Genomic DNA, 21697 nt, shown 5'->3' with positions numbered 1-21697 from the left:
GCCTCCTCTCCCTTTGAGGAGAAGGTTTTTGGAGCATATTCCACCACGCTGCTCCAATGCAGGTTGGTGGAATACACATATGGCAGAATTTCGTTGAAATTAGACACATGAGGGTTCCTCACGATGTTTTCCTTCACCGCCGAGCACGAGATGAATTACAAACACAAATTAAGCACATGAAAATTCAGCGGTGCCTGCCTGGGTTTGAACCCGAAATCATCGGTTAAGAGGCACGCGTTCTAACCACTGGGCCATATCTGCTCTTACGATTACGATACGAACTATTGACCGACTGGACAACACTGGGTCACTGTCTGAAAGAGCCATTACTGTTTATTTAATTTTGTTTTATTTATTTAAAATAGTTAAACCATCAACTTAAAATTAAAAACTGATATAGGTAACATTCAAAGTGATTCGTTAAATGTGTCAAATTTACCTACATAAAATCATATTGTAATATCCGAATAATAATATAATCATTGAAATTGTGACGTAACAAAGATAAATCACTGCACTGAAGAAATAAGTTGTATAAATATATAATATAGAAAGAATTAGGTAACTACTTATAAGTTATGAGATCGAACTATGAGATCTTTGGCATGTTTAAGCAAATTATTTATAAAAAAAGATGTATCGTGTCAATATCGCCGATAGATGACAAGTCATAATATAATGACTAGGGTCTATACGCCTCTGTTGGTCTAGGGCCTTCACTCTTTTGTGGGCCACAAGGTCATCAGACCTTTAAATTCGACTATGAAACGATAATCTATATTATAACATTATTATTATTATTACCTCATTACAATATTCGTTTGAATTATGATTTTAATCATAAAAAAAGTCTATTCGGCCAATGTTGTTATTACATAGATTAGAGCATGATTTATGTCTGTCCCTTTATTTATGCGTTCGAATAAAATCGTGTTCGTTTTTCAAATTAATAAAACCAATAAATATTATTTATTTGTTTTTTTTTCTCAGACCTGCGACCGTGCCCTTCGGATTTCCATGTTTTTTTTTATGAAATCTTGAACTTTTAATATAATGGATTTTGTACTATGAATGAATTATTTATACCTATCTAAATGATTTCAACATTAAATGTCGATGTAATATTTATGTAATTCTCCCGGGTTCGATACCCGGCTGAGTCGATGTAGAAAAAGTTCATTAGTTTTCTATGTTGTCTTGAGTCTAGGTGTTTATGGTACCGTCGTTACTTCTGATTTTCCATAACACAAGTGCTTTAGGTACTTACATTGGGATCAGAGTTATGTATGTGATGTTGTCCAATATTTATTTGTTTATAATTAATTTATTAAATTTACAAACGAAGATGTATCCCTTATGTATCACGAGCCTACTCACCCTTCACCGGAAGACAAGATCAAAATATACTTTATTCCAATTTTGAAATCGTTATTTCCAAAACTAGGTATATTAAAAGTAAAGATACCACCGGTTCGTAATTTAGATTCTACCGGTTAGAACCGGTAATAAACTCAATAGTTACTCTTTGTAATACATTATGTAAGTTAAATGCAATTATACATGACGAAGTAGCTTCAAAAAAACATGACGTTAGCAATGCTGACGTCACGAATGTCAGGATTTGGATCTTTATCCATCCTCGAGGAGTTCCGATCGCTCCGACGGCTCCCGATACCGGGTTTTCTTTTTCTCCTGAATGATGTAGTGCTGTCAGCCCTACTGGCCTTTATAGCGTCACCGGACGTTGGGGTGAGTGCAAGACTCAGCCTTGAATGGAACTCTTGCGAGCTCAAGAGTGACGTTCTTCCTGAGTGTGTCCCTATGAGATCGCACCTCGGCTCATAACGTAGTCGGTGGGGGGCTCCCGATATCGGCGGGTATTCGGCCTTTTATAACAAAAATAGGTAGGGGAACTATTCACTCTTATATAATATAACACCTATTTATGGACACTAAACTATTTTAGACTAATTTAACCTCTCAAAATTCACTAAATAATATTAATTTAATAATCAAACGGGTTTCAACTATTGAAATAATTAAAATAATCATTTCCGGGCACGTGTTATTCTTAAATATGTGGTTTCCGGCCGACATATTTAATATATCCTTTCTGAAATTCAACTAGTAGACAAGTACACAAAAATACTAAGTATTGATATTTGGTGCTAGAATATGTGACCAGTGGCATCTCCCCAGATAGACTCGCACATACACCAACACTGAAACTAATTATAATATGCATTAGCATTAGCAGCCCGTAAATGTCCCACTGCTGGGATAAAGGCAATGCGGGTTGGCGGAATACACATGTGGCAGAATTTCGTTGAAATTAGACACATGCAGGTTTCCTCACGATGTTTTCCTTCACCGCCGAGCACGAGATGAATTATAAACACAAATTAAGCACATGAAATTTCAGTGGTGTCTGCCTGGGTTTGAACCCGAAATCATCGGTTAAGATGCACGCGTGCTAACCACTGGGCCATCTCGACTCAATTATAATATGACAATTGATGATATATTACAGTTTAAGTTGAAATTAACTTAATCGACGTTCATTAACATATATATGGTTATCATAGGTCCGTCTGTTTAAAGGTCAATTACTTGTATTTAGATAAACATTAAATTTGTTCAACCATTCACATAAACTAGTGGCTCAGTTGTTATGTTCCGATTTGAAGTGCGAGTGAGCCAGTGTAACTAGAGGCACAAGGGACATAACATCTTAGTTCCCAAGGTTGGAATATCTCTTACAGCTACATTGTCCATGGGCGGTGGTGACCACTTAAGGCATAAGGTGGCATCATCGTCAAAAAAAGAAACTTTTTTATTTTTCGGACTCATAGACCACATAGTAAGTGATCTCCAAAGCCCATAGAAATTTGCGTTGTCAGAAAAATTAACCATTTTTTTACATGGTCAATGCGTCACTTTGGGAGCTCGGATGTTAGATAACTTCCACTTGATACACGTCCCTCGAGTCGGGCCCCGACATGGTACGTACAATGAGAGGACTTAGTATTGTTGTGAACCGTCTTAGAGGGTAAATGACCAATGTAACTACAGACAAAGGGGACAATTAAGCTAGTTTCCAAGGTTTCCAATGGTTAATATTTCTTACAGCACCAATGTATATACGTTTTGACAAACACAAAAGATATAAAAATATCACCAAGTTATAATTGACAACAAGAATCAAGTTAGTCCATTCCAAAACTATCGTTATAATCAATATATTTGGATACAGTTCCCTGTTCCAACTGTCGTGGTGTATCGACCTTAAATTCCCTCCGAAATTTAAATTCGGAGCCGCCACGGCATCTTATCAAATAGAGGGAGGCTGGAACGCTGATGGTGAGTAATATTGATTAGGTAAAACCTTACAACATTAATTATATTATATTAGTAATGTCTTCAAACTTAATTTTTGCCAATGCAGAGAATCTAAAAGAATGGCTACCTATGTAAGAAATATCCTCTTATAATCCTAGGTGAAAAGCAAAGCGAACTAATACTGTTAAGCCTGGCACATGCGGAACAGTAAAAAAATAAAAGCAAATTAAATAGACACCAAAGACGCGGAATACATACATGTCTATAAATAAATTTAAAATAAATACCTTTAAAAAACACCCCGAAGAACTTTTGATGATAACGAAATTACAATATTTCGATGGGTGTTAACTTAGGACCTTTTTAAGTAATGCCTACTATTAAAGATTATCCTAGATATTTTATTAACAATTGCCCTTTTGAGTGTCTAACTATATAAGCAACATTTATTTGGCTTTTCTTAAACAGGTAAAGGCGAACATATCTGGGACCGACTAATCCACACGAACCCGGAAAAAATACAAGAAAATGCAACAGCTGATGTCGCTGCCGATTCTTATCATAAATGGCGTGAAGATGTTAAAGTCGCTAAAGAACTGGGACTTCAGTTTTATAGGTAATTACGCATTCATTAAGAATTTTCTTTAGTATATTTTCAGCTTTATTTATTTTAGCATTAGCATTAGCAGCCTGTAAACTTTCCCACTGCTGGGCTAAAAGCCTCCTCTCCCTTTAAGGAGAAGGTTTGGAGCATATTCCACTACGCTGCTCCAATGCGGGTTGGCGGAATACACATGTGGCAGAATTTCGTTGAAATTAGACACATGCAGGTTTCTCACGATGTTTTCCTTCACCGCCGATCACGAGATGAATTATAAACACAAATTAAGCACATGAAAATTCAGTGGTGCCTGCCTGGGCTTGAACCCGAAATCATCGGTTAAGATGCACGCGTTCTAACCACTGGGCCATCTCGGCTCTATTTAAAACGTATTAAATATAAAAAAATGACGATGTTCATCTGATCGATTTTGGACACAACGAACATTTCTTTTTCTCGCTGGAAAAACGCGTGACCTTTTTTTTGGCGATAGAAGCTTAGAACCAAAACAGGCAAGTACAGAAATAGTCACACACACACACAACTACATCCCAATAATTCAACATAATAATATTATATAATTATAGACTACATATTATTTCATACTTGCATGCATTAGTTAGATATACAGTGGACTCCCGGTAATCCGGCCCCTGGCTAACCGGCACCCCTGCAATCCGACATGTCTTTGTCATGTGATCTTGAATATTTTAGATAATGCATGATTGAGCAGGTACTATCTACGCGCCACCACTATTGTACTCGACTACCACCACGATTCTGATTGCTTAGTTTGAATTTGACTACATGTGATAGTTATCAGTTCTTTATACTTTAAAGTATAATATATAGAGTCTTATCATTGGATATGTAATTTGTCGGATTACAAGGTACTCTTTTGTAAAGGAATATTGGGGTTCTGCAAAACGTTTGTCGGCTTACCGGGGGTTCACGTAGATAGATAATATATAGTTTTTCAAACGATGCTTAAAGATGGGCAAGGATTTAGGCTTCCGCATATCAGTTATTTATGTGGTCGGCTATAAGTTATTATGTGGGACTCGACAGTGCCCAGAACGACAAGTACACCCAGTAAAAGACGAAGAACAGCCTATTACGATGCATAATACTTATACATATATTTTCTATTCTGTCACTCTAGTAATTACGCCAAACAGCCGTACTCAGTATTGTTTGAAGGGTGAGTGAGCCAGTGTAACTGCAGGCACGAGGGACGTAACATCTTAGTTCCTTCTGGTGGCGCATTGGCGATGAAAGGAATGGTTGATATTTCTTACAGCACCATTATCTACGGGCGAAGGTGACCACTTACATCACCAGGTGGCCCATTTGCTCATCTGCTAACCTATATCAATAAAAACCAGATATATTTCATTTTATTACCGCTGTGATCCTCGACTCATAATATCTTCTTCTATATCAAGTCTTACTTTGCAGGTTTTCCATAAGCTGGCCGCGCATTCTACCCAATGGTTTTCCCAAAAAAATCAACAAAGCCGGTGCGAAATATTACAGTGACCTCATAAATGCCCTCCTCGATGAGGGTGTGGAGCCAGTCATCACTATGTATCATTGGGAACTGCCAGTGAAAATTCAAGACATGGGTAAGTTTAACGATAATTTAATATTCGGCATATTATGGCATAAATTAAAAAAATCAAAGTAATATAAATTAACTACAACGACGAATCCATATATGAATTTGGTGATGATAATAAATGCCATAGAAATAGAAACAAAATCAAAATATACTTTATTCAAGTAGGTTTTTACAAGCACTTTTGAATCGTCATTTAACAAACTATATTAAGTTAACCGGTTCGGAATGTAGATTCTACCGCGAAGAACCGGCAAGATATTCAACAGATACTCTTTCTTTCTTTTTTCCTTGCCTTGACCTTGTGGCTTGTGCTTATTGGCCAGTCGTAAATGGACACTGATATTTCCTGATGGGTCAAGACCATCACCCCAAAATAAGCCATGCTTTTGCCTACCTATACGATTCAAATTTTTAACATAAAATATTTACTTTAACATAACTAGAATTCGTATGTACATAATGATATAACAGAAAAAAATTCCAAAACAACTATGTACTTGATTTTCAATTGAAATGAGAATTTCTAAATGAAAAATAAAAATCAAGTCCATTACATCGAGAGAATATTATTAAACCTACTTCTCGGTGATGATATTTTTAATTTCAAGGTGGTTGGACAAACCCTCTAATCGTCGGCTGGTTTGGTGACTACGCGAGAGTTCTGTACTCCCTCTACGCTGACCGTGTCAAAACCTGGCTCACTATTAACGAAGCTAACGTCGTCTGTGATTGTGGTTACAACGCAGGAATTTATGCACCAGTTATCAAAGAAACAGAATTCGCTCCGTATTTATGCAATAAACACATACTGCTTGCTCATGCTAAAGCTTACAGGATATTCGAACAAGAATTTCGACATAGATATTATGGTATGCTATTATATATACTTTGCTTAACCCATTCATTGACGATCTCCGTGGTCGAGTAATGTGTATCCCCGGCTTAGTCGATGTAGAAAAAGTTCATTAGTTTTCTATGTTGTCTTGGGTCTGGGTGTTTGTGGTACCGTCGTTACTTCTGATTTCCATAACACAAGTGCTTTAGCTACTTACATTGGGATCAGAGTAATGTATGTGATGTTGTCCAATATTTATCATTTACTATAAATGCGAAAGTTTGGTTTGTTTGTAGCTCAATCACGCGAGCACAACTGAACGGATCAGAATAAAATTTGGCTCAGACATAGATTACAGTCTGAACAGCACACATGGTAATTTTTATTTATAAAAAAAAAACATTATATATTCTAATGCCAAATAACAATAATAATAAATTTTATTGTTGTATAACAGTGTAACTACAGGCAGAAGGGCCATAACATCCTAGTTTCCAAGGTTGATGGCGCATTGGTATTATAAGGAATGATTAATATTTCTTACAGCGCCAATGTTTATCGGAGGTGATGACCACTTGTCATTAGGTTTCCATTTGCAGATCCGTCTATTTATATAACAAAAAAGAAGGCCCATATAGCAACAAAAAAATGACAAATTGTCCCGAAATCATTGATTCCATCAATTAAAACACTTGTTAACCCCAAGAGACAGTATAATCAACGTATATTATTTTACAGGGCGAATATCTCTCGCTAACAACCTCATGTGGATAGAGCCCTATTCCCCAGAAGACGTCGAACTCGCGGAGCTCGGACGAAATCATGCGGTATCATATACGTTCAATATTATCTGATTATTGTATTAAAAATGATATATTTATGACCATAAAAATAGTCAAATCTTTAAAAATATTAATTTTGTATCTTTGACAAATTATAAAAGAAGGTATAGGTAATTCATTATGGTTTTGCGTAAATTAGCGGATACATGAAAATAATTGCTGATGATGTAGATATCTGACCGAATAGACATGTAGCTTACCCGACGGGACGGGGAGCTAATCTTTATGCGTATTTGTACATCTGTTTCACTAAACTTAAACGGCTGGACCGATAATGATAATTTTTTTTGTGTATTTTAGTGATGATGGTTTAGATTTTTTCCAGTAAAAAATCTGATTTCACCCTTACGAAGTCGAGGCGACTAGGATAATTAAATATAAACGCTTTCAGACAGGTAGATACGCCTACCCAATATTCTCTAAGAATGGTGGTTGGCCGCCCTCCACGGAAAAGGCGATGCTGGATTACAGCCGTAAACAGGGGTACAACGAGTCCAGACTTCCTGCATTTACTGATGAAGAGAAGATATTTGTCAAAGGTCTTTTTTTTCTAAATGAATAATATACAAATACAATATATATATATATATATATATATATATATATATATATATATATATATATATATATATATATATACTGTTTTGAACATATATACGCTATTTCTATATGTTTATAAATAAAAACGTATATAGATATTTAAAATAAATACATTCAAAAGGTACGTATATGTGTAACTTGATGGTAAGCCATTCTGCAAGACTGACAGTCATAAATACTTATTATTGTAGTGTTCCATTTGTCGATGTCCATTAGCGATGGTGACAATTTACCATCAAATGGCCCATAAGCCCGTCCTCCTACAGAATATATGAAAATAAAAGTATAATTAAATTACTTTAATATATAAACTTATATTTTGTTATTAATGTTCCAGGCACAGCTGATTTCTTAGGCGTGAACTATTACACAACTAACATGATTAGAGCAGCCAAACCAGGTGAAGACCCTGGTATTTGGTTCTTAACTGGTGCGCCAGAATTAAATGGGATATTAGAACAGCCACCCAATGCATACTATGGATATTCTAAGATATTACCGGTAATAATATTATACTATTAGGTTTTATTATTAAGTTTTGCCTATTCGGTCCAGTAAGCATATCCCAAACTCGTCGGCTAAAAAAACCATTTTGAACCAAAAATTTCATTGTATTTTTGTCTCTCTGGTATAAAGCAGTTGCGGCCCTGAAAACGCTTAGAAGGTAAAGGTCCGGTACCTGAACTGACACGATACTCAGTGGTAGTACGAAATTATGAGGTATATAGTGATATCACTCCCGTGACTTACAACATGTGAAACCCTTGGCCTTAAAGCCAAAACATTCTTCGGTCATGGGAATTTGCTGTCGCATCAGAATATAAGATTCAAGAAAATGCTATGTCGATTCAATTGTAGAATTAAATTAATCATATGATGAGAGCCGAGATAGCCCAGTGGTTTGAACCTGAAATCATCATAACCGATGATTTCAGGTTCAAACCCAGGCAGGCACCACTGAATTTTCATGTGCTTAATTTGTTTTTATAATTCATCTCGTGCTCAGCGGTGAAGGTAAACATCGTGTGTATTCCACCAACCCGCATTGGAGCAGCGTGGTGGAATATGCTCCAAACCTACTTTTCAAAGGGAAAAGAGGCCTTAGCCCAGCAGTGGGAAATTTACAGGCTGCTAATGTAAATATATGATATGACCTATCGCACTCATAGGCTGTTCATACTTGGTGATAGGGCTATTCTGCCACCACACAACAATACTTAGTGTTTTTTTACTTAGTATTTGGTTAGAAGTGTTAGTCAGTGTAACCATAGTCATAGGAAAGATAACATCTTGGTTTCCAAAATTGGTGGTGCAAAGACGATATAAGGGTTGTTTAATATTTCTTCCAGTGCCCATATCAATAACCAGTCGTGACCACTTGCCAACTTTAACCCGTTTGACAGTCTATTTTTAAAACATACAGGTAAATTATTCATATTTTATTCCCACAACCGATTCAATTTCAGATTTATCCACAAGGGCTCCGGAAACAGATGGCATGGTTGAAGGAACAATATGGCGACATAGATATCCTGATCACAGAGAACGGCTACTCTACAAGCAATTACGAGCTCGAAGACTATGAGAGAGCAGACTTCTATTACAAACACTTGAAACAGGTTAATTTTAATAATAATAACACTCCATTACAGATATTTTCAATCTATATTTTATATTGTATAGGAAATAAGTTAAAAATAAATAAGAACGTTTCATCATCATCATCCTCCTGCTCTTGTCCCAATTTTATTTCGGATCAGCGCAGCATGTCTTCTTCTTCCATACTTCTCTGTCTGACGTCATCTCACAACTAACATACTTTCTAGCCATTCAACGTTTGTACTATAATTGTTATAAATAAAATCGCTTAACTATTATATATTATTCTAAAGTAGCTGAACACAAAACATTTTATGGCAAAAATGTGATGCCAATATTTTAGCCCCAATTTATATTCCTTTTACGGCAAATATTGACATTACTATCTCGACAATCTACGACAATACCCTATGGGGTCTTCTTTTACTTTCCAGCTTAAAATTGTACACAAATTCTCATCCCCCATTTTACCCTCTCAAGGAGTAAATTCAAAAAATACTATGCCCTTACAAGCATACTCCTTAGCAGATATTGTCAAAATTGATTTAGTACTTTAATAATATTAATCAGAGCTTATGATGAATGGTGTTAAGCACTTTTTTGACCACTTTTTTTATGGCATTGGTTGGCGCACGAGCATATGGGCCACCAAATGGTAAGTGGTCATCACCGCCTATAGACAAAGGCGCTGTAAGAAATATTAACCATTCCTTACATCACCCATGGGCCACAAACCTTGGGAACTAAGATGTTATGTCCCTTGTGCCTGTGATTACAATGGCTCACTCACCCTTCTAATCGGAACACAACGATACAGTGTACTGTTATTTGGCGGTAGAATATCTGATGAGTGGGTGGTACCTACCCAGACGGGCTTGCACAAAGCCCTACCACCAAGTAAATATGTACATATGCATGAGCACCCAATGCAATCCAAATTGATTTTATTATGATCGTGTACCTTAACTCATTCGCTTCAAACCAGGTTTGAATCTCAAATGAAGGCAATGAAAAAATACAGTATTTTATTGTCAAAGATTCTCCGCCGTGTTGACACTATAATATTAACCGTCCCTTCCAAAGCATGTCAATTCCATAATATTTCTGGTCCTCTCAGATTGTATTCAATGATTTGACGTGAACCACTTATTTAATATTGATTATATTTAAGGTATCGTTTCCACCACGAGACCTGACTTACCTTCTGTTATATTTTAGATTACTGTTTTACTAAAATTACATATATATTTCAGGTGTTGTTGTCAATTAAAGTGGACAAGGTCAGCGTTATAGGCTTCGCAGCGTGGTCGTTGATAGATAACTTCGAATGGTTAGCAGGATATACGTAAGTTTTTTGATCTTAGATATTTTATTTGACACAATAGCATATCAATATCATTATTATTAATTTTATTTTATATCAATGAAAAGGTAGAGGACCCAGTACATTATATTATGGTAAGTGATCACTGGTTGTAGTAAGTATAAGCAAGTTCTTACAACGGTAATGCACTCATCAGATATTCTGCCGCCAAGCTTGCAATACTTGGTATTGTTGTGTTCCAGTTTGAAGTTTGAGTGAGCTAGTGTAACTACGGCACAAGGGACATAATTACATAAAAAAAATAAAAATACCATCAACCATGAGACAGACATGTAGACTTTCTCGTCGTTTTTTTCGCCGTCATAAGAATAAATGCTCATTTTATAAACACAAATCGAGCTCACGCAGACACATTATAAAGCCGGTATAAATGATATTCATAATACAATTATTAATGCGACCTAAATAAAACCCACTTATATTCTCCAATTTCTTTCAGCTCGAAATTTGGTCTCTACGAAGTGGACTTTAAAGACCCTGATCGCATAAGAACGCCTCGCGCTTCTGCACATTTCTACGCATGCATTATCAAGAACCGGTCGCTTAATGATACTTGCCTCAATAAGAAACTCATTGCTGGATCCTTGATTTCCAACCGAAAGAATTCAGCAGAGAGTGTCCAAAATTTCGGAAAAAGCATATATTTTATTTTCGTTCTGTTGATTTTTAAATGGTTTCTCAACTAAAGATTATGTTAATTAAGTTTATTAAGTGTTTACTAAGAGTAATTTACTTTTACGAAAATTAACTTTATTTTTTGTTTTAATGAGAACTTAGGTGACATACTAGTTAAAATAATTTAAGCTTTCAATTACAATAGATACAAATTTCTGAGCATTGTCCGTAAAAAAGACCTGGACGATTAATAAAGAATCTAGTTTGATTTAATCGACCTGGATTAGCATTTAGTTTAATTCCTAAAGATGGTACTATTCATGAGTGAATTACATCAGTAGCAGTAATAAAAATACGAATTTGGTTATTTATAGGTAAGGTGATTCGATTATCAACATCTAAATAATCAAAAATAATCTATATTTTCTCTTGAGTTAATTATATATGAGTCAAATTCAACATTATTAAAGTGTCTGTATATGTAATGTATATATATAATTGCAATTCAATTTACTAAACGTATTATATACGTTAAATAAAATAGACAGATTCAAAATCAATTACCGGAATGTAAAAATTGCATGAGCGATCTCTTCCATACAACCTTTAGGTATATGATCAATTATCAAATATATGCTAACTTCAATAAATAAATAATACATTATGAATAACGTTAAATATAAATTTTAATACTAACTAAATAATTATATTAAAATATATGATTGTTTTATTTATAAACCTCAAAATATCTCACCTTTAAACAATAGCTTGTAAGCTCTTGTTAAAATTAAGTATTTCATAGTTTTATTAATTTTTACGTCTTAACACTCGGTATTACTCAAGTCGATATAAAATAAAATAGCTAAATTCCACACAAAAAATATAATATAATTTAAAAAATATATTCGGCTAACGACACTGTTCTGTTGAAATAACATAATGTTTGAAACTTATCATTGCACATTTAGCTTTTTTTTCTTAAAAATAATATAAAAATACATATATTTATTATTATAATAATATAATAATACATTCTACAGTATGGTAGCTGCTCGTACTCAAGAACTCCTTTGAATGGATAAAAACAGCATTCAAATCAAACTTTATTGCAAAATTTTTAACAAATATTTTGTCAAATATTAGTAGTGTTTTAACAGGTTTTTTTTAAAACGATACTATTAATAAGATACTAAACTTTTGTAAAGTATTTTTTGTTAACCAGCTGATAAATATTTGGGTCACAGCCCCTTTAAGAAAACTCATGAAAACGGCGAAGCCGTCATCTTGACGCGATATCATTGGTCAAGATCTCGAATAATCTTTAATATTCGACTTGTTTTTATAGAGACATTAATTAGCTTGGCTCCAAATTTCAGTATCGATCATGTTTCCGCTGAAACCAGTCGCTATATGGTAAGTTAGTTTATTCAAGTGTGTCTTCATAATCTTCATCTCTGAAACGTTTGAATAGTTAATTGATAAAGAAATTCGTGTTTAATTAGTTTAAAATTATTATTAGTTTCTTTTTAAGTTCCATATTACTTTATTGAATAATTAGTTTATTAAAATATAACGCTTTTTGATGAAAACATTTTACTATATATTAAAGTTATATAATTTGTCACCAATATATATTTATATTCGGTACATATGTGTATTCTACCAAAAAACAAACAAGAAAGTCAGTCACTCTTTTTCTTAAATAAAATATAAATAATTAATAATTGTATATACAATTAAATTTATATGTTCTATATATCTGGATTTCTTTTATTCTATTATAATTACGTACAATGTTAATCTTGTGTCCCGGGTGCGATTCCCGGCCGAGTCGATCTAGAAACAGATCATTAGTTTTCTATGTTGTCTTGGGTCTGGGTGTTTGTACCGTCGTTACTTCTAATTTTCCATAACACAAGTGCTTTAGCTACTTACATTGGGATCAGAGTAATGAACATGCTATTTATAACTAATTACAATACTTGAAAAACGTATTCAAAATGCATCGTTACAATTTTTGAACCTAACATTACAACTAGTCTAGTAATAGTAATATTAACAGTTTTTAATAAATTGTAGTGTAAGTTTAAATTATTATTCATTAAGTTAATTTTTCTGTTTCGTTTCTGACTGACTTTCTTTAAAAATTGAAACACAGCAATCATTCTTGATACTATTAAATTCTGTCGTGATATTATAATTTCATTAGAATTTTAACATTAGGACCTTTTTAATATATAAATGAGAAATAAAAGTAGTTACTGTAAAAATCGTGACCACGTGGAATGGTGGCAAAAATGCTAACAGCATTACTCCGTCTGATTGCAATTCCGATCTCCTGAGCAAAAATGACCCAGTTGAGTGAATGAATATAATGAATGAAAATGATAATTAAATTAATTCAATCTCCGAATTTAGGTATATATCTCTACACTATATAAAATAAAGTCCGGCCGCCACGTCTGCGCGCGATAAACTCAAAACTACCGAACGGATTTCTTTTCGCTTTTATAGACGGAGTGGTTCATGAGGAAGGTTTACGTGTATAATTCATAAAGATTTTGTGTAATCTGGCTGAAATATGATTGTCAAAGTTATCAGAAAAAATGCCTATAATAACATCCATATAATGAATATAGATGTAAATTATGATAACAAAAAAAAAAATTATGTAGTTACCCTTACACGTCGGAGGCCAGTTCTAGAAGCTGATTTGAATAAGATATTGTAATTGAATTTTACGCACGTTTTTCTGTGTTATTACAGCTGTTTCGAAGTTCTACGGAGTTTCGAGCTGTGAAATTTTAAATGGCATTCAGACCATCAGCAAACAAAACGGAAGTATTTTTTTAATAAGTCGTTTAAAAAATATATTTAGAAATCCTTTTTGTCACTACGTAGTATAAAACAAAGTCGCTTCCCGATCTGTCTGTCTGTCTGTCTGTCTGTCTGTCTGTCCCCATGTATGCTTAGATCTTTGAAACTACAACAACAACGGATTTTGATGCGGTTTTTTTTAATCGATAGAGTGATTCAAAAGGAAGGTTTATATGTATAATACATGCACAATATAGTAGAGAAACACTGGTAATTTTAGAGGTTTCTGAAGTGATGTCGTAAATAAACACATTTATGCGCTTGAATTGCAAACGCTGACTGAACTCTACGAGATAGATCAAAATAATGTACTACGGTTTTTTACACCTTAAAAGGATCTTCAAAAAGTCCGCAATGGTGTATGTCTATCTCTTAGGCATAACTCACAACAAGACGCCTAGAACTTCATCACAATATCGAACACGTCAGAGTCACGTTCTGTAAATATTTATAATAATAGACCAACAATAATCACCTTACGATGTACTTGATAATTAAAGTTTTAATTGTCCACAGTAATTTATTTACAAATAATATAATACATAAAAGTTTTGTATAAAAACACAAGAAATGGAATAAGTTCAATATTTCTAGTGAATAAAGAATCATGAATTTCCTATGAAACAAGAATTACTTCAATACCAATCAACATGCCATCCGTTCATATCCACCGGCCAAACTCTTCATAAAGCTTTCAAATTCTGCGTCGTTGAAAATATTCTTTCAGCCATCGGTAAATACTTATATAAAGTGGCGTAGCTATCGTAGTGCCAGGTGATGCAGTGTACCAGGGCCCTGAAGAAGAGCGGGTCAGCCAACTCGCCAGATCCTGAACCTAGAAAACCTTGACTCTGTTCACGAGATTTTTTTTCCTATGTATAACTTTGAAGGGCAATATGAGTTAAAGAGGGTTGGAACTCTTTTCACCACTCTTTATACCAATATTTTTGGAAAGAGACCGATTATTTTCCAAGGCCGGAGCCTTTGCTCATCTAGCTACGCTACTGCTTATATGAATTTGTAATTTTAATATTTATTAATTTTGTCACAGTGCCTTGTTGCAAATATGTCAATGCATCGACCGAAGTTTTCCTCCAAACTTTAAATTCGGCGCCGCGACAGCAGCTTATCAAATAGAAGGAGGCTGGAACGCAGACGGTGAGTATCCTCCGATGAAGAATTTTATTTTAGATATCCCAAAAATAATACATTTTGCAGTAAAAACAGTTACTTGAACTAGGTTTGAGTGTGCAAAAATAGCTATGACTGATGAAGGAGGACTGTGTAATCAATGTAATTGAATATTTGTCACGTTTGGTCTTCTTGTATTTTGCAGGTAAAGGCGAAAACATTTGGGACAGGTTTGTCCACGAGAACCCTGGGAGCATCAAGAATAATGCTACAGGTGACATTGCCGCGGACTCCTACCACAAGTGGCGAGAAGACGTGAGGATCGCTGCAGAACTAGGTCTTCAGTTTTATAGGTATTTGTCACTAAAAATATAACTAGTAACTGTTTATTAAATTGTTATCTTTATTTAACATCTAACGTGTACTAATGAAGATACACAATTTTCGTGGATTTGGGATTTTTACTTGATATTCGGGCAACCAGTATTTCGTCATAAGATCTCTGGCCGTATATTTCTTAATATATACTAAATATACTAACCTCAAGCTGGAGTCTGATGTACATACATCGTTTTTCTCTACTTTTTATACTTTGTTTAGCCTAGTTTTAGATAAATTTTTATTCTCTATTTCTATTAGGTAACTTTGTACGTCTGTAATAAAGAGAATAAAATACAAATTAATAAAATTTCTTATAAAACTATGGAATACAAAACTTAATCGTGTCACTGGTTAATTTACAGATTTTCTATAAATTGGCCTCGTATTCTACCGACGGGGTTCCCCAACAAAGTGAATAGAGCTGGTGTCAAATACTACAGCGACCTCATTGACGCCCTCATCGCCGAGGGCATAGAACCAATGGTCACGCTCTATCACTGGGAATTACCAGTGACAATTCAAGACATGGGTATCAAAATCGTGATTATATTTCAATAGAGTCTTAATTTACTAACTATAAAAGCTCAATTTAATATGCTCAAAGTACAGAGTTCTAAGTTTAAAATGACAATGACAACGATTATGTCAAAATCAACGACTTTTTACACACACCATGATCTCTCTCTACTAAGCCATTTGAAAAAAGATATAATTTTATGGTTATTATTACATTTAAAATAAAATAAATCATCCTGAATTATTTCAACTCTCACGAGTTCTTCTCAGTTGTTGAACGACGAAAGATGTTTCTCTTGACTAACCGAAGATTGTTGACCATCAATAATCAGAGTGTGTGTGCTAATAATGCATAAAAAATGGTCTGGGCTTTTTATTCTGCCTTTTATTTAGAAATCCGTATAATGAATGTCCGGCAGAGTTTGATGTCTTAAAAATTAAAAGCAAAATATTTTTAATATTCATGAATTATTTTTGTATTTTCTTTTTTCAAGGTGGCTGGACTAATCCCTTGATAGTAGATTGGTTTGGAAACTATGTGAGGGTGGTGTACTCACTTTATGCTGACCGCGTCAAAACATGGCTCACCATAAACGAAGCAATTGTTGTTTGCGATTATAGTTACCTTACAGGACTTCTTGCTCCAAAGATCAAGGAGACAGAGTTCGCTCCTTATTTGTGCAATAAACACATATTGCTTGCCCATGCCAAGGCTTACAGAATATTTGATCAAGAATTTAGACCCAAATATAGTGGTGAGTGTTATTATGACATTAGGCCTTTAGTCTCTTAGTGTTAAATGCGTATCAGGCAGAGACCCTCACATATAGCCCTTTGGCAAACTCTCAAATTATATCTAATCGTAGTTATTAAGATTATCACACAGACAATCAATACTTTTATTACCTAGTACGACACATTCCCAACAGCTACTACACCTAAAGCCTATTCCAACCACACGGAAAAAGCCAAATAAGCAACATTTGACTTTGATTTGACGCGATATTAATGTTATTCAATCATTTGTGATATCAATATGAATCTACGAAAAATGGCGTTCTAAACGTCGACGATACTGATATCGGAAAATAAAGTGGATATATGTCGTTAAAAGGAATAGTGTTGTTATATCAATAATGGCATCTAAATCAAGAGCTGTTAGGAGTACACAATATAACGGAGCTATTATCAAATTGCATGAAATATGTAAATATAAGATTTGTTAATTGATGAAGAGCCGAGATGGCCCAGTGGCTAGAACGCGTGCATCTTAACCGATGATTTCGGGTTCAAGCCCTGGCAGGCACCACTGAAATTTCATGTGCTTAATTTGTGTTTATAATTCATCTCGTGCTCGGCGGCGAAGGAAAACATCGTGAGAAAACCTGCATGTGTCTAATTTGAACGAAATTCTGCCACGTGTGTATTCTGCCAACCCGCATTGGAGCAGCGTGGTGGAATATGCTCCAAACCTTCTCCTCAAAGGGAGAGGAGGCCTTTATCCCAGCAGTGGGACATTTACGGGCTGCTAATGCTAATGCTAAGATTTGTTTCTCTTTATACCTTCATTGATTAGAATACACTGTCATTGGTTGGTCTTTCTGTTGATACAGTCTATCGTCAAAGTAATTTGGTCAAAGATACATGATTGTTAGAACTTTGTTTCGTTGGAAAAATATATATTGTATGACTACTGTTATAAGATAGTCTTCTCTACTTTTTGGTGTATTTTACCTAGATGAATGAACATGAATGGCATTTAAATGTGACTTTTCAGGCAGAATTTCCATCGCAAACATCATGGCATGGATTGAACCTTTCTCTCCTAAGGACGTGGAATTAGCTACGATGGGAAGGGAGCACATGGTAAAGTATGCTCTAAAATATGTTTAAAAACTTAGAAATTTGATCGCTCACACAAATGATATCTGCCTCTTAAAATATAAAATTTCCAGGTTGCAAGATATTGTCATCCAATATTTTCGGAAAGTGGTGGGTGGCCACTCTATATTGAAAAGACTATGCTGGAGTACAGTCTGAAACATGGACACAATGAGTCGACGCTTCCTTCTTTTACGGATGAAGAAAAATTATTTGTTAAAGGTAACATGTACCTAAAATATAATCCGTGCGAGTTCCAAAATTTTCGAAATAGCAAAATGGTTTCCCTAACCATCTTGGCTACTAATTTAAATTAAATTAATATTAAGCATGCAACAATTATGGCGAAAAAAAAGACATAACTGAACAAAACGTTCTGATGTTGATCCTATCATTTCAACGACACCAGCTGTGATACATTTAAGAAAAAGTAGTACTATAGCCAAAATCAACATTTCAGGTACAGCAGATTTTTTAGCTATGAACCATTACACCACATATATGATCAAATCAGCAGAGCTTGGAGAGAGCAGAGGCTCCTGGTTATTAAATGGCTCACCGCTAGTAAATACAAAATTGAAACCGCCTCCCAATGCACCTTATGGCGCTTATAATATATTTCCGGTAATCCATATATAATTATACCAACCGATGATTTAAAAATCTGTAGGGATATTCTGTAATAAAAATCGAAACTCACTACACAACACGAGTGATACTGGACATTTTATTCAGAACGTGATATTCGACATTTGATTATAATAATAATTGAATTTATAAGTTACACGCACAAAAGGCGTATCACCGTAAGTTGGTTGTCAACAATCCGCGAGTGAGATTTAAAGTGAATACTTACAGAATCGCACTGCAGCAACAGCATTCGATCGATATATCGAGTCAACACGAAATGTTCGTTATAAATAATGATCAAATTCTATCCCAATTATCTTATGTTTTCAAGCAAATACAAATATTTCAGATATACCCCGAAGGCATCCGGAGACAGATGGCGTGGTTAAAAAAACAGTATGGAAACGTTGATATCCTAATCACAGAGAACGGCTACTCTTCTGCGGGCAACCAGCTCGACGACTATGGCAGAATTGACTTCTTCAAAGCGTATTTGGAACAGGTGAACGGGTATAATACATTTACGGGCTTTCCAAAATCAATGGTCACTATAGTCCTTAAAAATTGCCACTGCCGCCATTGCAACACTGACCTTGTGAACATTGTGTGTGAATATTTCCTTTGTACCTAATTTCTGGCAAACCTGAATACTTGCTGTATTATGTCTGTAAGATACTAGGCCACGAGACAGGCTAATTTCATTCAATGCTGTTTGACATATGATCTTGTTTCATGGCCTCAGAAGTAGAAGGTCATCACTCTTTACAGGTGCTGCTGTCCATCAAAGTGGACAACGTTAGCGTTATTGGGTTTACAGCGTGGTCACTCTTAGACAACTTTGAATGGTCGCAAGGATATGAGTAAGTTTATGTAGATGTGATGTAACTGATATTTTAATTGTATATACACACGCACACATATATATCGACACTAAATAATAAAGATAGGCTAAGATAAACTTAGATTTATATATTCCATTGCTCATAATTCAGCTATGACGTACAGGAATAGTTCTTGATCAAAATATCTTTATTTATAATACAACACTCTTGCACTTAAATACTTAAATCAACTTTAATTTAAATTCCAAAGTCCCGACAGCAACTTCATCATTCAGCACGAGAATCTATCGTTAATAATACCAAAGATTCAGTTAATGGTATTCAATTCAATGTCGAATGTTGTTTATTTGATTTCACACCTCTTGCAATTGGAAAGGACTCCAGAGACAATTAGGTATTAGAAAATAGTATTCGTACATTAACAGTTTATATTCCTCAAAATTTTATAGGTACGTATAATTTTCAGAGTTAAATTTGGACTTTACGAAGTTGACTTCGAAGATCCTGATCGTAGAAGAACACCTCGAGCCTCGGCACATTTCTACGCATGCGTAATAAAGAACCGGACACTTAATGACAATTGCCTAAATAAGACATACATCGCAGGACGATCCTATCCAAGGAACGCAAGAAATACCGCCCCAATTACGCTATACAGCAGTAATATTTTATTTACTTTCTTATTATTATTCTACATAGTCGATATTCTGTGATTATATTTGAGGCGATTATGTCTATGGGCGAAGTTGACCTCACCACATTAGTTTGTCCCAAATGGTCAAAGCATTACCCAAAATAAATTCAGAAAATAAGTGTAGAAATAGTTAAAATATTCCATCAATAAAAATCATACTTCATGTTTGGAATATGGTATAGAATTTTTCTATGGATTTTTATTGATGGAATATTTTAACTATTAATTAGTAAATGTCAACTCGCACGGAGACCTCATAGCTGCATTTGTTAATATCTCTGGTATTTGACACTGTTCCACTCATTTACTTATGTCCACTTTAATTTTAATATCCGAAAAACACGTAACTTTTTCGCAAATCGCTAATGACACAAATACAATTATATCGCGTCAATTCAGAGTCCAAATATATTGGTCTCTTCTTTTCTGTGTTTTGCTATATAACATCGAATTTGAATATCAATCAAAAATCAAAATCAAAGCATTCTTTATTCAAATAGGGGCCCGTAAAAGCACCTTTAAATAATAATGTAACAATGTTGAATTAAATGTAAAGAGGAAGAGAAAAACCGGTTAACAACTCAGTAGTTACTTTTCCACCATTTTAATTACAGAGTATCTCAAAATGTGTAAAATGAAAATGCGTATTTATTTGACAAATCTTTACTTGTGAACAATCTTGTGTTTATAGCAAAACCATTTATGGAGATCATTACAAGCAAAATATAAACAGTTTGCAATACATCGTTTTATTTCTACTCCAGTCTTTAAATATTAAGTTAGCTAGCTTTGGATTTTTATTATGAGATAGGTTGGTGGACGTGCTCATGGGCCACCTGACGGTAAGTGGGCACCACCTCCCATAGACGTTAGCGCTGTTAGAAACATTAATCATTCCTTACATCGCCAATGCGCCTCATACCATGGGAACCATGTATTAGAAAATTCTAATCCATTCCATTTGAAATTGTAAATTACATTGAGTTTTTTCAAAAACATTTTCTCAACGGAGACCAGCCAATTGTGCAGGACATCTGACATGACTATTTCCTTACTCCCATTATCCGATGGGACGGCAAATTCGACGCGAACGAAGAGAGTTCAGACGCAAGTTCAATTTTACGTGCAATTTACGTGCTTTCTAAGGCACAGGAGTGTACAAATTCCAGACTGTTAATGCCAATTTTTCGACAGAGAAACCCAAAAAACTTTATATCGGCCCCGCAGATCCCGAAGTCCTGGATTTAAATGCTATATTTAACTTCGGGATCTGCTTCCTTTTATCTAGCCACAAGAGCACCGATGCAAT

General features: G+C 34.7%; 2 protein-coding genes across 2 annotated transcripts; both read left to right on the top strand.

Moving 5' to 3' along the window:
• The first annotated feature begins 1584 nt into the window (after positions 1 to 1584).
• On the top strand, positions 1585 to 11507 carry LOC125073544 (myrosinase 1-like). Its single transcript, XM_047684405.1, has 11 exons — positions 1585 to 1811; positions 3254 to 3360; positions 3808 to 3955; positions 5399 to 5565; positions 6170 to 6430; positions 7135 to 7223; positions 7630 to 7777; positions 8176 to 8339; positions 9305 to 9457; positions 10691 to 10782; positions 11261 to 11507. Exons 1-11 carry the CDS (start codon positions 1585 to 1587, stop codon positions 11505 to 11507), a joined length of 1803 nt encoding a protein of 600 aa, XP_047540361.1.
• A 1313-nt stretch (positions 11508 to 12820) lies between these two features.
• On the top strand, positions 12821 to 20480 carry LOC125073543 (myrosinase 1-like). The gene is made up of 11 exons (XM_047684404.1): positions 12821 to 12849; positions 15365 to 15471; positions 15650 to 15797; positions 16188 to 16354; positions 16836 to 17096; positions 18119 to 18207; positions 18297 to 18444; positions 18683 to 18846; positions 19202 to 19354; positions 19621 to 19712; positions 20161 to 20480. The coding sequence occupies exons 1-11, from the start codon at positions 12821 to 12823 to the stop codon at positions 20405 to 20407; spliced, it is 1605 nt and encodes a 534-aa protein (XP_047540360.1). The 3' UTR covers positions 20408 to 20480.
• The last annotated feature ends 1217 nt before the right edge of the window (positions 20481 to 21697 follow it).

Source organism: Vanessa atalanta, chromosome 24, assembly GCF_905147765.1.
Source record: "Vanessa atalanta chromosome 24, ilVanAtal1.2, whole genome shotgun sequence".
Taxonomy (NCBI): domain Eukaryota; kingdom Metazoa; phylum Arthropoda; class Insecta; order Lepidoptera; family Nymphalidae; genus Vanessa; species Vanessa atalanta.
This window is presented reverse-complemented; position numbering and strand designations above follow the sequence as displayed.

Bases quoted from the DNA above. Each gene is read 5' to 3' on its own strand.
- LOC125073544 (XM_047684405.1), top strand. From the start codon at position 1,585: ATGACGTTAGCAATGCTGACGTCACGAATGTCAGGATTTGGATCTTTA. The intron at 1,812-3,253 runs GTGTGTCCCTAT...ATTTGGATACAG, and splicing joins AAGAGTGACGTTCTTCCTGA to TTCCCTGTTCCAACTGTCGT. The intron at 6,431-7,134 runs GTATGCTATTAT...ATTATTTTACAG, and splicing joins ATTTCGACATAGATATTATG to GGCGAATATCTCTCGCTAAC.
- LOC125073543 (XM_047684404.1), top strand. From the start codon at position 12,821: ATGTTTCCGCTGAAACCAGTCGCTATATG. The intron at 15,472-15,649 runs GTGAGTATCCTC...TGTATTTTGCAG, and splicing joins AGGAGGCTGGAACGCAGACG to GTAAAGGCGAAAACATTTGG. The intron at 19,355-19,620 runs GTGAACGGGTAT...CACTCTTTACAG, and splicing joins TCAAAGCGTATTTGGAACAG to GTGCTGCTGTCCATCAAAGT.